Here is a 15,080-nt window from a genome sequence, read left to right as displayed (position 1 = left end):
GCAGTGTTGAGTCTACGGGCAGTGCTGAGTCTATTATGGTGCAGTGTTGAGTCTATGGTGCAGTGTTGAGTCTATGGGCAGTGTTGAGTCTATGGACAGTGTTGAGTCTATGGGCAGTGCTGAGTCTATGGGCAGTGTTGAGTCTATGGGCAGTGCTTAGTCTATGGGCAGTGTTTATCAATTCTACAGAATCTGAGCCTCGCTCGCACTGCGTATTCGCCTATCCGCACTACGGTTTATAAAAGCGCCCTGCTAAGGCCTCACGTGATAACAGCCCCGCCGAGTCGCCTGCCCGTGATTCGAGGCACGGAACGTCGAATCTCCTCCTCCACCACGACCACACGAGGACATTGTTTTGTTTGTAACCTCACCACGAAGGAGGATATAGCTCAAGACCCCCTCCCCAGACACCTACGCAGCGTTGCGCTGGTGAGTGCCGTGTTGAGGCCTATTCCGGGAGTGTCACCGGTCTCGGCTAGATTGCCCAGCCGACCGAGGCGGCACTTTGGCCGGCTACAGATGCCGCTGTCATGCGATGGCCTCCATAGAGACCTGGAAGATGGTCTCTAGGTTATGTTGTGGGCTAGCAAGCTTCCAAAGGATGCGTGAAGGCTGCCGCTCGGCTTTTGTAACGAATCTTTGCTGCGTGTTTTAAACTTGAATTATTTGCAATGCACGTGTGTCAATGTGCTCTAGAGGAGTTGTACAACCCTAGCTGCCACTGCTATTCAGTGGCCTAAATTATGGCTCTAGATTTTGGTGTTATAATTTTTTTATGTAGTTTATTGTTAAAAATTCGGTCACAGTCCCTATGATCACTGTTACATTGGATTTATGGCTTTTATTTTGGTGATTTAGAAAAGTTTTTTTTGTTTTGGCCATGTTTTTGTTTATTGTAGTACGGAGTTAGACTGATGGCTTTAATCTTAGTTGTCTTGTGGTTGTTATTTGACTTGCATCCCACTGGGATTTTTGCACACAGCGTTGGTGTACGGTGCTATTTCAGGAATATTTTGATATTTTTTCCTGTATTTTCTGTTTGCACAGTCACATAATCACTTTAAGATGTTTTCTTGTTCATGTGTTTTTTGTTTGTTGCGGTTGCACCCGATTCAAGAGCCGAATGGCTCACAGGGCTATACCAAATAAATGAACTATGAACTATGCGTCGCTCAAAGACTTCACTCGAGCGCGTCGTGTTCAAGCTCGATTTGTCTACCTTATGAGCTTACAAAGTGCCACCCAATAATTTACCGTGCGTCTGCCTCTTAGACCCGAGTGAATCGCTTGAACAAGTGCACATTCAGAAGCGTAAACTCTGCGAGTATCTCGTTTTGAATCTTGATGTGAAGCTTTCGTGACTGCAGTAATTCATATTCTTAGCTCTTTCGGTAAAGTCACGTTGAAGGGAAACAATAAAATAAAAAATATATAAAACAATTGAAAATTCTCACGACGTTTCGACCTGATGACGACCGTTTGTGTTATGGTCGAAACGTCGTGAGAATTTTTATTGTTTTATATATATTTTATTATTTTATTGTTTCCCTTCAACGTGACTTTACCGAAAGAGTTAAGAATATCTCGTTTTATTCATAGTCCGTGTTTCCAAGGACAAAAAAATTGCACATTCTCATTACCAACACATCGACCTGGCTGGCGGTCACAGTTGCCAGGAGCCCCTTTCCCTGTCGGCTTGACATTTTTTTCAACTCAATTGTTTTTTTACACAGCTCTTGGACAGACGTGCGGCAGTGTTGGTTTATACCCTGGGAGGTGCTCTCACTTCAGGGGCTGTTTCATTGATGGGAAAAAAACCTGAGCTGGGGCTGTAATCAATGTTGTTTTATTGATCTAGTTTAAAACAATCAGCACGAACATCGGTGCCAAACTAACACGATGTGAGGCGCTAGATTTGAAGCTTTCGCGATGTGCAAGGATTCATACTCTTTGGATTTTTTTCGGTAAAGCCGCGGAGGTAAAAAAAATAAAGTTAAACCCAAGTTAAACTTTAGCAGCCTTATAGTTTACAGCAGTATGCTCTGCAAGACAACCAGTTTGTCAGCTTAACTACTGCCTCCTGCCTCCGGTTCACGTGTGTAACGCTCTTCAACCTGCACACGGCCATCTCTCCGTCCCCCCCAACCCCCTGCAGCATAACAGAAGGCGGCTTAACTTAGCCCCCCCCCCCACGGCCCTTCTTATCCCCCCCCCCTTAACCTGTATACAATCTCGGGTGTCTTAGAGTTCTCTTCACCTGATGCAGTAATTTTGCCGTGACGGTTTCCACCTCAAGACGGAAGCTTGTGCTGCTGCCTCCGAAACGTCGTGATTTTAATTGAGTTGTTTTTTTCATTTATTTATTGTATAGATTTTTTTTTACCTACGTGACTTTAGCAAAAAAAACAAAGAGTCCGATGCGAGGAGGCGTTTCCCCCAACGTTCGTTTTCTGCGGTGGCAAAAAATGCAGCCTCTGCGAAACGATGAGAACCTAAACATTTTGCTCAACACAGGAGGAACGTGTCCATCAGTGAGGGAGCCTTAGGCATGCATCCAATTGTCCCGTTGTGAAGGAGGAGGTCTTTAACCCGGCATGGTTGTCACCTGGTGTACAGGAGGTCGTGGGGTTTGATACCGACCCTGACACTCCCTGCTCTATCTTTGGAGTTGACGTTTCTCGCTCCCCGCGGCCGTGTGGATTTCTCTCCCAGAGTCCTCCGGTTTTTTCCCCTCCACATTCAGAAACGCCACGCGTTTAGAGTATTTTGCCCTGAATGTCCACTTGATATCAGCCCACCGTTTATGGGCCAATGTCTCTTCTTAAAAAGAGCTATGTAGCACGGTGGTGTGCTTCGCGTGGCAAGATTAAACATTGGTTAGTTTTATTAGCATATATATATTTTTAAAGTGATTTGTTTTACTCTTCCTGTAACTCTGCACTCACGCCGTGTTTTTGTTTTGTGTTTGTTGTCATGTTTCTGACCCAGTGCCACAGTTGGACATCTGTGAAAAAAAGAGCTTCATAGCGCTTTGGATTCCTCCTCTTGCAGTCTAAATAAATATCATTCCCACTGCTCCTCCTACTCCCTCCCCTTCACCCCTCCTAGCCAAGTGAAGGAAGCCGCCAGGCCGACCATCTGCCACCTCCCCCCAATGGAGGCTTTCCCCACCACCACCCGTTTAGTGGCCTTGCTGGTCGTTGTGCTGAGCGACCGTCACAACCCCTTCGCCCTGCCCCTTGACCGTGAGTAGCAAACAGCGCCGCTACCCCACTTGAGACGATGCCCCCTCTCAACGCTACTCCCACTAAAGGCCATCGACTAAACTCGACTCTTTTGACTTCACCAGGCAATGCCCACTGAGCTTCGTGGCTCTTTTTTTTTTCAGAAGCGCCCCGGCTCCTGCAAATGATGGCTTCAACGAAGCACTTCGACGTTCAAGCGGGGCCGAGTACTCGAAACACTTGTGGGTATCTGTGTGAGTAGTGTGTGGGTCTCTGTGTGAGTAGTGTGTGGGTATCTGTGTGAGTAGTGTGTGGGTATCTGTGTGAGTAGTGTGTGGGTCTCTCTGTGAGTAGTGTGTGGGTATCTGTGGGTCTCACACAGAGACACACAGACTACTCACACAGAGACCCACAGACTACTCACAGAGAGACCCATACACTACTCACAGAGAGACCCACCCACTACTCACAGAGATACCCACACACTACTCACACAGAGACACACACACTACTCACAGAGAGACCCACACACTACTCACTCAGAGACCCACACACTACTCACACAGAGACCCTCACACTACTCACATAGAGACCCAGACACTACTCACTCAGAGACCCACACACTACTCACACAGAGACCCACAGACTACTCACTCAGAGACCCACAGACTACTCACTCACAGAGAGACCCACACACTACTCACAGAGAGACCCACACACTACTCACAGAGATACCCACACACTACTCACACAGAGACACACACACTACTCACAGAGAGACCCACACACTACTCACAGAGAGACCCACACACTACTCACAGAGATACCCACACACTACTCACACAGAGACACACACACTACTCACAGAGAGACCCACACACTACTCACAGAGAGACCCACACACTACTCAGAGAGAGACTCACACACTACTCACACAGAGACACACAGACTACTCACACAGAGACCCACACACTACTCACACAGAGACACACAGACTACTCACACAGAGACTCACACACTACTCACTCAGAGACCCACACACTACTCACACACAGAGACCCTCACACTACTCACACAGAGACCCACACACTACTCACACAGAGACCCACACACTACTCACACAGAGAGACCCACACACTACTCACACAGAGAGACCCACACACTACTCACACAGAAACCCACACACTACTCACATAGAGACCCAGACACTACTCACATAGAGACCCACAGACTACTCACAGAGAGACCCACACACTACTCACAGAGAGACCCACAGTCTACTCACACAGAGAGACACACACACTACTCACACAGAGACCCACACACTACTCACACAGAGACCCTACTAACACTCTGCTGTATTTTCGCCCGCAGCTGCGGTTATCATCTCTGGCCACGTACGGTACCAAAGAAGCTCACATCAGGTGTATGCAGCAAAGCAGCAACCTCCGGACACACGACGGAAAGGTGCACGGTTGCGACATCACACACACACACACGTACAGGGCCCAGTTGAGTACGCAGTTTGTTAAGGTGCAGCACTGCAAGTACTTGCTCGGCCCGGAGCGACCCCCCCCCCACCCTCGGGAGCGACCTCTGCCCGCTTGCTGTCTCTGCCCCCCCCCCACCACCGCCTCACACAGCCAACCCCCCGTCGATGCTGTCGGAGCAAGACAGGATGTACAGGGCGAGAGAGGGAGAGGCGGTGTACATGGAGTGCTCGGTGTGGCCACCCGCCACCATCCTGTGGTGAGACCGAACGCCGCGCCTGAGCGTCCGTCCCTCTCCGCCTCTCCTCTCGCTCTCCACTCGCTGGAGACTCTTTTTGTTTATTTCACCGCCTGATGCCCACCGAGCCGTGCAGCTGTTTTTCAGAAGCTACCCAGCCATGTCGCAAACGACAGCCCTGACAACGAAGAGGCTCCTCGTTCATTCGGCACGCCGTCATCGCGCTTCGACGCTCCCTGTCGCGAGGACTGTACGTGCCCTGAACTTCTTTCGCACCCTACGTGGCCAACCGTGCTAATCAGAGGTACGGGAGCTGAGTCTGTTTTGTGAATGCCGCCAGCGGGTTTGCATGGCTGGCCACGTACGGAGCGAAAGAAGTTCAACATAGAACACTCCCATAGACTTCAATGTTAAAGGCTCCCATAGACTTCAATGTTAAAGGCTCCCATAGACTTCAATATTAAAGGCTCCCATAGACTTCAATGTTAAAGGCTCCCATAGGCTTCAATGTTAAAGGCTCCCATAGGCTAACATTTATAATTTCGCGCACGCGGGGGCGGGGTAGGGCGACTGTCGATGGCCACCACGCGGACGTGGCTCAGAGCGAGAGAGGGGCACTCAACGCGGCGGAGGGCCGCGTGAACCTCGCCGCTCCAACGTCCCCCGGGACGTTCGCTTCCGCGTCTCCCGAAGCCGCCGACCCCGGATCTCAAAACCCCCGACGGCATCGCCGTCAAACCTCAACGGTTCACGCCCCCCGCCTGCCAGGTTCAGGAACTACCGGAGGTTGAAAGTTAAGGGCGAGCGCTTCCAGATCTTCGAGAACGGCACCCTTCACATCGTGGACTTGCGGCGCGAGGACTCGGACACTTACACCTGCTTCGCCACCAACAACCTGAACACAGACCAGCTGCGGGCGCACCTCTCCGTCGAAGGTGAGCAAAGTCGCCGCCGACAACAAACCCGCCGGCCGGAATCCCTCTCCGATCCGGCGCCGAGCCGTTAACCGCCACCGTCGAAGACGAAGATCCCCCGCCGTGTAGCCTCAACAGGCCGCGGGGGCGAGGGCCGTTAGCGAGCGGCGCCTGTGAAGGCCGGCACGGCGCACGAGGGGGTGGGTGGCCGGCGCCACGCCCGACCGCCTTTGTCTCCCCGGTGCTGGCGATGTTCGCCACACACCGCGCCGGGTGCTCGTTTGAGGCCGAGTCGACCTAGGGGAGGCCCAAGACCGGTTCAGATAATCGTCACCGCGTGTTGGTGGCCGTGAGCGGGAATCGAACTCGGGTTCGCCGGGTTCGTAGCGCGGCGTAGCGCGGCGTAGACCGCTACACCCGCCGCCGCCACCACCGCCACCATTAACTACCACCACTATCACCCCCACAACCACCCCCACAGTGGCGCCGGGCGGTGAGGAGGAGGACGAGGAGGAGGACGAGGACGAGGCGGACGAGGAGGAGGACGAAGAGGAGGACGAGGAGGACGAGGAGGAGGACGAGGAGGACGAGGAGGAGGGCCAGGACGATGGCAAGGAGGCCTCTACGTCCTCGCCATCGGCCCCCAACGCCGGTAGCGGCCGTGACGGCGGTGCTGACGAGGGCGAGGATGACGACGACGAGCTGTTAGCTACCTCGCCAGGTACGCGGGAGGGCGGCGGCTTGGATCGTCTCACCACCCTGACGATGCAAATGGCCGTGGTCAGCCCAATGAGGTCGGCGGCGCGGAAAGTCCTGGGTTTTAAAAAAACTGGGTTTCTGGCCACTCCGTGAATCTCCATTGGCTGCTCGGGTTCCCAAATGCTTGCCCCATTCATGCTTGGATTCAATGTTAAAGGCTCCCATTGACTTCAATGTTAAAGGCTCCCATAGACTTCAATGTTAAAGGCTCCCATAGACTTCAATGTTAAAGATTCCCATAGACTTCAATGTTACAGGCTTCCATAGACTTCAATGTTAAAGGCTTTCATAGACTTCAATGTGAAAGGCTCCCATAGACTTCAATGTTAAAGGCTCCCATAGACTTCAATGTTAAAGGCTCCCATAGACTTCAATGTTAAAGGCTCCCATAGACTTCAATGTTAAAGGCTCCCATAGACTTCAATGTTAACGGCTCCCATAGACTTCAATGTTAAAGGCTCCCATAGACTTCAATGGTAAAGACTCCCATAGACTTCAATGTTAAAGGCTCCCATAGACTTCAATGTTAAAGGCTCCCATAGACTTCAATGTTAAAGGCTCCCATAGACTTCAATGTTAAAGGCTCCCATAGACTTCAATGTTAAAGGCTCCCATAGACTTCAATGTTAAAGGCTCACATAGACTTCAATGTTAAAGGCTCCCATAGACTTTAATGTTAAAGGCTCCCATAGACTTCAATGTTAAAGGCTCCCATAGACTTCAATGTTAAAGGCTCCCATAGACTTCAATGTTAAAGGCTCCCATAGACTTCAATGTTACAGGCTCCCATAGACTTCACTGTTAAAGGCTCCCATAGACTTCAATGTTAAAGGCTCCCATATACTTCAATGTTACAGGCTCCCATAGACTTCACTGTTAAAGGCTCCCATAGACTTCAATGTTACAGGCTCCCATAGACTTCAATGTTACAGGCTCCCATAGACTTCAATGTGAAAGGCTTCCATAGACTTCAATGTTACAGGCTCCCATAGACTTCAATGTTAAAGCCTCCCATAGACTTCACTGTTAAAGGCTCCCATAGACTTCAATGTTAAAGGCTCCCATAGACTCACGGAGGTGCACACATCGAGGGCAGTCAACCAATTTGCGGTCAAACGGAGATAACAGAACGCTTTGACAATAAAAAGATTCTCAGCATCGCAACTCTGGGCAGGGGTTTGCTGTTTTGGCAAAGAGCGTTGTTGACACGTGGGGGGTGGTGGCGGTGGTGGTGGTCGCTCACCGCAGAGCGGTGAGCGGTGGACCACCCGACGTCGATGATGTGACTGTCGGCGTTTTAATTTACCAAATAGTTTTAACCGTAATGTGATGGATCGTCTCTCTGAATGAGTGATTGGGTGGGTGGGTGAGTGGCTGAGTGAACAAGTGAGGAAGAGGTTTCAGTCTCAACTACCAACAACTTCCAACAAATCTTCCATCCCCTAGGAGGTGGTGGCGGTGGTGGTGTTAGTGGTGTTGGTGGTGTTGGTGTTGGTGGTGTTGGTGGTGTTGGTGGTGTTGGTGGTGGTGTTGGTGGTGGTGTTGGTGGTGTTGGTGGTGGTGTTGGTGGTGATGTTGGTGGTGTTGGTGGTGTTGGTGGTGATGTTGGTGGTGTTGGTGATGATGTTGGTGGTGTTGGTGGTGGTGTTTGTGGTGATGTTGGTGGTGGTGTTGGTGGTGTTGGTGTTGTTGGTGGTGGTGGAAATGGAGGAGGAGGCGGAGGGTTGTAGGAGGCCCCCCCGGTACTCGTACATCGCTCTCATCGTAGCGATGGCGACTGACGTCTCGTTTCTCCGCTTGCCCCTTTGCAGCGGCGACGACGTCATCAGCAGCGGCGACGACGTCAGCGGTGACGACGTCAGCGGGGCGGGCGTCCGCCACCAGCAAGGCGTCTTGCTGCCCCGGTGCCGCTTGGCCCACGGCGCTTCTGCTCACGCTGGTGCCCTCGTTGGCGCGCGGCGGCGACGTCTAGAAGGAAGCTTTTCTTTCTCGCTCTCGCAAAATCTTTACGATTTGCGATGCCCCGTTGCGTTCCGACATCGTTTCTCGTTTCCACGCATTCACGTTGTCCCGAGTTTTATTCGGGGAAAAAAGTAACGCGCCGTGTGCCCGCGACGTCTCGCGGAGAGCCGTCTTGCGTGACGATTTTAAACGCGAGTTGCGACTGAGTCATGCCCTGAAGTTGTTCCGTGCTGCTGCTGCCGTGCTGAAGACGTAATCATAAAGGCGCAAAGTTAGCTGTTGCTGCTGTTGTTGACACAAATGTTGCCGTTGTTGTTGGTCCAGCTGAGGCAGGGAGAAGGTGCCAGAGTCTTGCGGGGCGAACGCTGTTGTGGATCTGGGGGGGAGCGCTGTGGTGCTCTTTGAGTGATGTACAGCAAAGGGAGACTAGAGTCTTGTGCGTCCGTCTCGTCTCACACGCTTAGGTGAGGACATCACTCACGAAGAATAATATTTTGTTACCAGGTTAAGAAGGGCCCACAACTGGGGCCTATCGTTTGGCTTCGATTTCACCGATTTTCCTCGAGTCGAAATAAAAAACATCTGATTATGAATATAACAGCACGAGCTTTAACTACCCGGCTTCGCCCGGGACTTGGATTCACCACGCCCGGCCGCCTTTGTCTCCCGATGTTCACACCACAACATTTACTCGTTTGAGGCTGAGTCGACCTAGGGGAGGCCCAGGACCGGTTGAAATAATCGTCACCGGTGGTGGCCGTGAGCGGGAATCGAACTCGGGTCGCCAGGTTCGTAGCGCAGCGTAGCGCTAACCGCTACACTACAATGCGTTACGCTTCCACACACACACAGACACACACAGACACACACACAGACACACAGACACAAACACACAGACACAAACACAGGCACACAGACACACACAGACAACGCTAACCGCTGCACTACCGCTCCCCCCCCCCCCCACACACACACACACAGACAGACACACACACAGACACACACACAGAGACACACACACAGACACACACACAGACACACACCCACAGACACACAGACACACACACAGACAACGCTAACCGCTACACTACAATGCGTTACGCTTCCACATGCGAGGGTCACGTGACAGATTTGACGTCACAGCTCACTTGCCATGCAAAAAATCTATACATTACTGAGCTCCCCCCCCCCCCACCGTAAAAAAACACAAAAGTGTTTTTGTATAATGTTTGCACGGTGTACAGTCTGGAAAGTACCCACATGGCAAATTTCAAGTGTATTGCATGTCGGGAAGTACGCTAAACATTTTGAACAGACACACACATTCACAACTTTGCCTTTTATATACAGTATATGGAGATAAGGGAAACTACCGTTCGCAAACTATCACGGTTTGAAAGAGACGCATAACGACGCCTCGGTGGTGTTTAAAGAAGTTGTTACCACGTTAAATCTCCACATTCTATGGGGAACAAAATAAACACATCATGCTCCAGTTTAAATGCCCCGACCACCTCCACAGCCTGAGAAGCCATTCAAACACCGCCCGTGAGATCACCACGGAGCTTAGGCCAAGTTCGCTGACAGGTCACGGGACAGACCCAGATGCCATGGGTTGACTGAGACAATTGGCAGATGCATCACAGTACACATCCACACCCACCCTCCCACTCACCCGCCGACCGATTCACCCACCCTTTCACTCAATTACCCACCCACTCATCTACCCATCCAGTCGTTTGCCCACTCGCCTACCCACCCACTCATCTACACATCCAGTCATTCGCCCACACACCTGCCCACCCACCTACCCACTCACCTACCTACCCACTCACCTACCCACTCACTCACCTACCCACCCACTCACCTACCCACCCACTCACCTACCCATCCACTCACCTACCCACCCACTCATCTACCCATCCAGTCATTCGCCCACTCACTCACCTACCCATCCACTCACCTACCCACTCACCTACCTACTCACTCACCTACCCACTTACTCACCTACCCACTCACCTACCCACCCACTCACCTACCCACTCACTCACCTACCCACCCACTCATCTACCCATCCAGTCATTCGCCCACTCACCTACCCATCCACTCACCTACCCACCCACTCACCTACCCACTCACTCACCTACCCACTCACTCACCCATCCACTCATCTACCTACCCACTCACTCACCTACCCACTCACTCACCTACCCACCCACTCACCTACCCACCCACTCATCTACCCATCCAGTCATTCGCCCACTCACCTACCCACCCACTCACCTACCCACCCACTCACCTACCCACTCACTCACCTACCCACCCACCCATCTACCCATCCAGTCATTCGCCCACTCACCCTCCCCACACCACACCGTACCGTTTGAACCTCTTCCTCCTGCGCTGATACGAGACATCATCAAAGATGTTCGCAGCCGCCGGGTCCACGACCCAGTGATTGCTTCTGCCCGGCCGGCCCGGCCTTCTGGGCACTTTAACGAAGCAGTCTCCAAACGTGAGGCAGCGACGGACAGAGTTTCCCCGCTTCTTGTCATTGTTCTGGTAGAAGGGGAAGTTCTCGGTAATTAAGCAACGGATGTCCCTCGCTGTCAGGCGCCCCTCGGCCGGGATGACAATTGCCATTGTGGTGCCACAACAGAGAAGCCGCTCCGTCGAAACCGGGGCCGTCGCTGTGCTGCTGCGACCGAGAAGCCACCCGGCTCCCATCACAGCACTTCCCCTGCCCCCCCCCCCCCCACCTAAACACACACTCAAGTAGGGCCTCATGGGGAGGGGGGAGCACCTGCCCTGAGTTTTTACCCGAGAGGCCCCCTCGTGGGGGTGCTCCACGGTTTCTCAGGGTCAGGGGATTGGCAGGCACCCCCCCCCTCCACCCCCCCCAGGCCAAATGGCACTGCGGCGCCGTGGTTTAACTTAGAATTAAATGACCACGGAGAACTCGCTGAGAACCGCAGTGAGGAGATGCCCAAGACACACGCGGACCAGCAGCCAGGTGGGGAGCGGGGCAGCGCGGGTTAAGCGTCTCTGCCCATGGTGCACCGCGGGCTAGCGTCTCTACCCATGATGCACCGCGGATTACCGGCTGGACCCGTGATGGACCGCGGATGGGCGGTGCGAGGGCTTTGAAAGGAGGATAAAAAGGGATGCTTTGGGGAAGCACGGGGCCATTTTTTTATTTGGAGATCAACAGGAGGGAGGGATCGCGGAGCCGTCACCTGACTGTTACTCGCACGTCCGTGAGACGGGGCAGAGAACAGCCAGATGCTGGTTACAGCATCATCTATCCGCGACCTCCATCGCTGCGAGGTCGGACCGTAAGTACGAGGGAGAGAGGTAAGACAAAGGGACGAAATTCGGAGAGAAAATAGAGGGCAGACAGGTCCATTAAGTATCTGGCAGTAGCGAGATAGGTTAGACCTGTCCTGCTGGTCCGTACTGACACACACAGTCTAGTTCGATACTCGCGGGGAATAAAACCACTAATAGGATAAAGCTGTGTCGTGGTCACTGTGAGTGCGAGGAGGGAGACGGAGTGTTTGGTGTTCGCATACCGGTATGAGTGTGTACAGAGTGTTTTGTGTTCGCGCGCATACGCGGCTGTTTGCAGCGAATAAGGGAGTAGAATGTGCCTAGTGTCCGTACCTGTACGATCGTTTACAGTATTGTTCAGCGTGCGCGTACCTACACGAATATTTTCGGTGGTGCCCAGTGCTCGCGTACCTGCGCAATAGCCTACAGTAGCGCTTTGTGCTCGCGCGCCTGTCTGACGGGGTGGCGGGGTGGCGGGGTGGCGGGCGTGCACTCGCACGATTGTCTAATAGCGAATCAAGCGCCTGGTGTGCGCGAATACGCAGCTGTGTAAACAGCCCGTTAAATCGGAGCAAAGTAATCGCGGCGTGTTTGTTTTTGCTTAAGTGCGTGGAGCGTGGGTGGGAGGGAATCCCACGGGGGCGCGCCGCGCTTGTTTATTCCCGTGCAGGACAGGGTTTTACTTTGCGAGCGCGCTTACCGCGACACGCCGCCGTTGAACAGGGTAGCGCATCGCGAGCGTAAAGCGTACGAGCCGCTAATTAAGCTACGCAAACGCGGTCGACATCCCAGACAGAGGTACAGGGGGGCGAGGCATTAGGGGTCGGTAGTCTGGACCTGACAGAGCAGCCGGGGGGTAGCGGTATGAGTGGAATGGGGGAGTCGGTGGGCAACGGCCCCGACAATTCAGTGATGGCGGGGGACGGTAGCCCCCACATTTTCCCTCCCCCAGGACCTCACAGAAATGCTCAGAAAATCTACAAACCTGTTCCTGGGGGTCGAAGATTGGATCACCGTTTTTCCCCTAATGATGGTAATAGGTGTGGCCCTGCAGGTTACTTTTTTGATGGAGTTAAATAGAGATTTGTGATCGCGGGCCACTGAGGCAGACTTCATCTCCTCAGCAACCCGCGACCACCACCCATCCTTGCAGCGCCTCACGGCTCTCCGAACCTCCGAGGGAAGGCTGCGGTAAGCCTCCTCATTCTCTGACGTGGAATTCTGTTGCCAATAACAGTGGGCTTGTCGCTGTTTCTCAACCATCCTGAACACCTCTTCTGTCAGCCAGGGTCTCTTGGGAGGTCTGGAACGCGTACCCAAAGCAGCCATTGCAGCTGCATGAGTCACAGTCCTAAACGTCGCCCATTTACCCTCGACATCAGGAAGACTCGGGGACAATGCCAATCCCAGCCACACGCGATGATGAAATTCTCGCTTGCAACTTTCATCAGATAACTGAGACCATACCACTTTAGGTTGGAATGGGGTCCTGGGTGTACACCCACCACCGGAGTGGAAGAATGGTAGGCGCATCTGACAGATGACTAGTCGATGGTCAGAGGGCAGATCAGCTCCACGGTCGGTCCTGGTGTCAAGGACATGGGCTCGCATCCGCTGGTCCATCACTATGTAGTCCAGCAGATGTTCTTGCTTGGACCCGGCATGCATCCATGACATTGTGTGGATGCGCCGATGCCGGAACAGCGTGTTGGTAATTACAAGCCCATGGGCTGCACAAAAATCTAGCAGCCTCCTACCATTGTTATTGAGCTTATCTGGCCCATGCCCTCCAATCACTCCAGCCCAGGTGCCAGCATCATGGCCAACTCGGGCATTGAAGTCACCCAACATAATGACACTATCCCGAGGTGCCGCTTTAGCCAGCACCTGTGACAGGAGGTCATAGAAGGCATCTGACTCATCGGCTTTGCCTGCATCCCTCCACGGATGTTCGTCTTCGGTGGGGGCATAAATAACCACGACCACCACTCCTCACCTCCGGTTGATGGGAAGGCGAGCCCAAAGTAGCCTTGGGCTTACAGCTTCCCACACCTCACCGCCACGCTCCCACGCCCCCGATGCCGGAACAGCGTGTTGGTAATTACAAGCCCATGGGCTGCACAAAAATCTAGCAGCCTCCTACCATTGTTATTGAGCTTATCTGGCCCATGCCCTCCAATCACTCCAGCCCAGGTGCCAGCATCATGGCCAACTCGGGCATTGAAGTCACCCAACATAATGACACTATCCCGAGGTGCCGCTTTAGCCAGCACCTGTGACAGGAGGTCATAGAAGGCATCTGACTCATCGGCTTTGCCTGCATCCCTCCACGGATGTTCGTCTTTGGTGGGGGCATAAATAACCACGACCACCACTCCTCACCTCCGGTTGATGGGAAGGCGAGCCCAAAGTAGCCTTGGGCTTACAGCTTCCCACACCTCACCGCCACGCTCCCACGCCCCCTATCTCCTCGCGGTGCCGGACGGGCAACTCTGTCGTGGACAGTGCTGTGGGGGGAGGGCCAATTCCGATTGGCTCCTCCCCTCAAGGCGTCTGTGTCCAGCACAGTGGCTAAATGGGGGCTCTGGACGGGTGCGAGGGGCTGGTAACCCCTCCACCTTCAATTAATTACCACTAAACCACGAGTTAAACTGAAATATGTAACTAATAAGCTTGTGCCGGAGGCCCTGGGGGGACAGGCGTCTATGACATCTCCTGGCCAAACCCCAATTGGCGGAGCCAGGAGATTGAATCTCTATCCTCGGGGCTCCTCCAGAAACAAGGAAAAGCCACTACGGATGGCCACGTGGAATGTTCGAACACTCACTGCGGAGAAGAGCTGCCATTCCTCTGTCGGGAGCTGAACCGGTACCGCCTGGATCTCTGTTGCATTCAGGAGGTCCGGTGGACCGGTTCTGGCTCCTGCCACCATGAGGGGTGGACAGTTCTCTACTCAGGGCAGCAGACTGCCAAACAACAGGGTGTGGCTCTTCTAAGGCCCCCCACACACACACACAGACAAAGACAAAGATCCCCCATATAGCCTGTAACAGACTGTAGGGGCAAGTGCTGTTAGCGAGCACCTATGAAGGCCGGAACGGTACACGAGGGGGTGGGTGGCCAGCACCACGCCCGACCGTCTTTGTCTCCCTAGTGGCGATGT

General features: G+C 53.2%; 1 protein-coding gene across 3 annotated transcripts; it reads left to right on the top strand.

Moving 5' to 3' along the window:
- Positions 1-238: 238 nt before the first annotated feature.
- Positions 239-9,185, top strand: LOC142908584 (uncharacterized). 3 transcript variants are annotated; one of them, XM_076059351.1, is made up of 8 exons: positions 239-429; positions 3,109-3,245; positions 3,389-3,466; positions 4,599-4,691; positions 4,868-4,973; positions 5,721-5,887; positions 6,348-6,587; positions 8,437-9,185. In XM_076059351.1, the coding sequence occupies exons 2-8, from the start codon at positions 3,155-3,157 to the stop codon at positions 8,595-8,597; spliced, it is 936 nt and encodes a 311-aa protein (XP_075915466.1). In that variant the 5' UTR covers positions 239-429; positions 3,109-3,154; the 3' UTR covers positions 8,598-9,185. The 3 variants fall into 3 exon arrangements, with proteins under 3 accessions (XP_075915466.1, XP_075915465.1, XP_075915467.1); XM_076059350.1 differs by having other exon boundaries at positions 3,389-3,478; XM_076059352.1 differs by lacking the exon at positions 3,109-3,245 and having other exon boundaries at positions 3,389-3,478.
- The last annotated feature ends 5,895 nt before the right edge of the window (positions 9,186-15,080 follow it).

Source organism: Petromyzon marinus, unplaced genomic scaffold (genome assembly GCF_048934315.1).
Source record: "Petromyzon marinus isolate PM22_M1 ecotype Great Lakes invasive population unplaced genomic scaffold, UKy_Petmar_22M1.pri1.0 PM_G_Scaffold_10, whole genome shotgun sequence".
In the NCBI taxonomy this organism is placed as follows: Eukaryota; Metazoa; Chordata; class Hyperoartia; order Petromyzontiformes; family Petromyzontidae; genus Petromyzon; species Petromyzon marinus.
The sequence above is the reverse complement of the archived record's forward strand: the minus strand, read 5'-3'. Positions and strand labels throughout refer to the sequence as shown.

Bases quoted from the DNA above. Each gene is read 5' to 3' on its own strand.
- LOC142908584 (XM_076059350.1), top strand. From the start codon at position 3,155: ATGGAGGCTTTCCCCACCACCACCCGTTTAGTGGCCTTGCTGGTCGTT. The intron at 3,246-3,388 runs GTGAGTAGCAAA...TTTTTTTTTCAG, and splicing joins CTTCGCCCTGCCCCTTGACC to AAGCGCCCCGGCTCCTGCAA. The intron at 5,888-6,347 runs GTGAGCAAAGTC...CCACCCCCACAG, and splicing joins GGCGCACCTCTCCGTCGAAG to TGGCGCCGGGCGGTGAGGAG.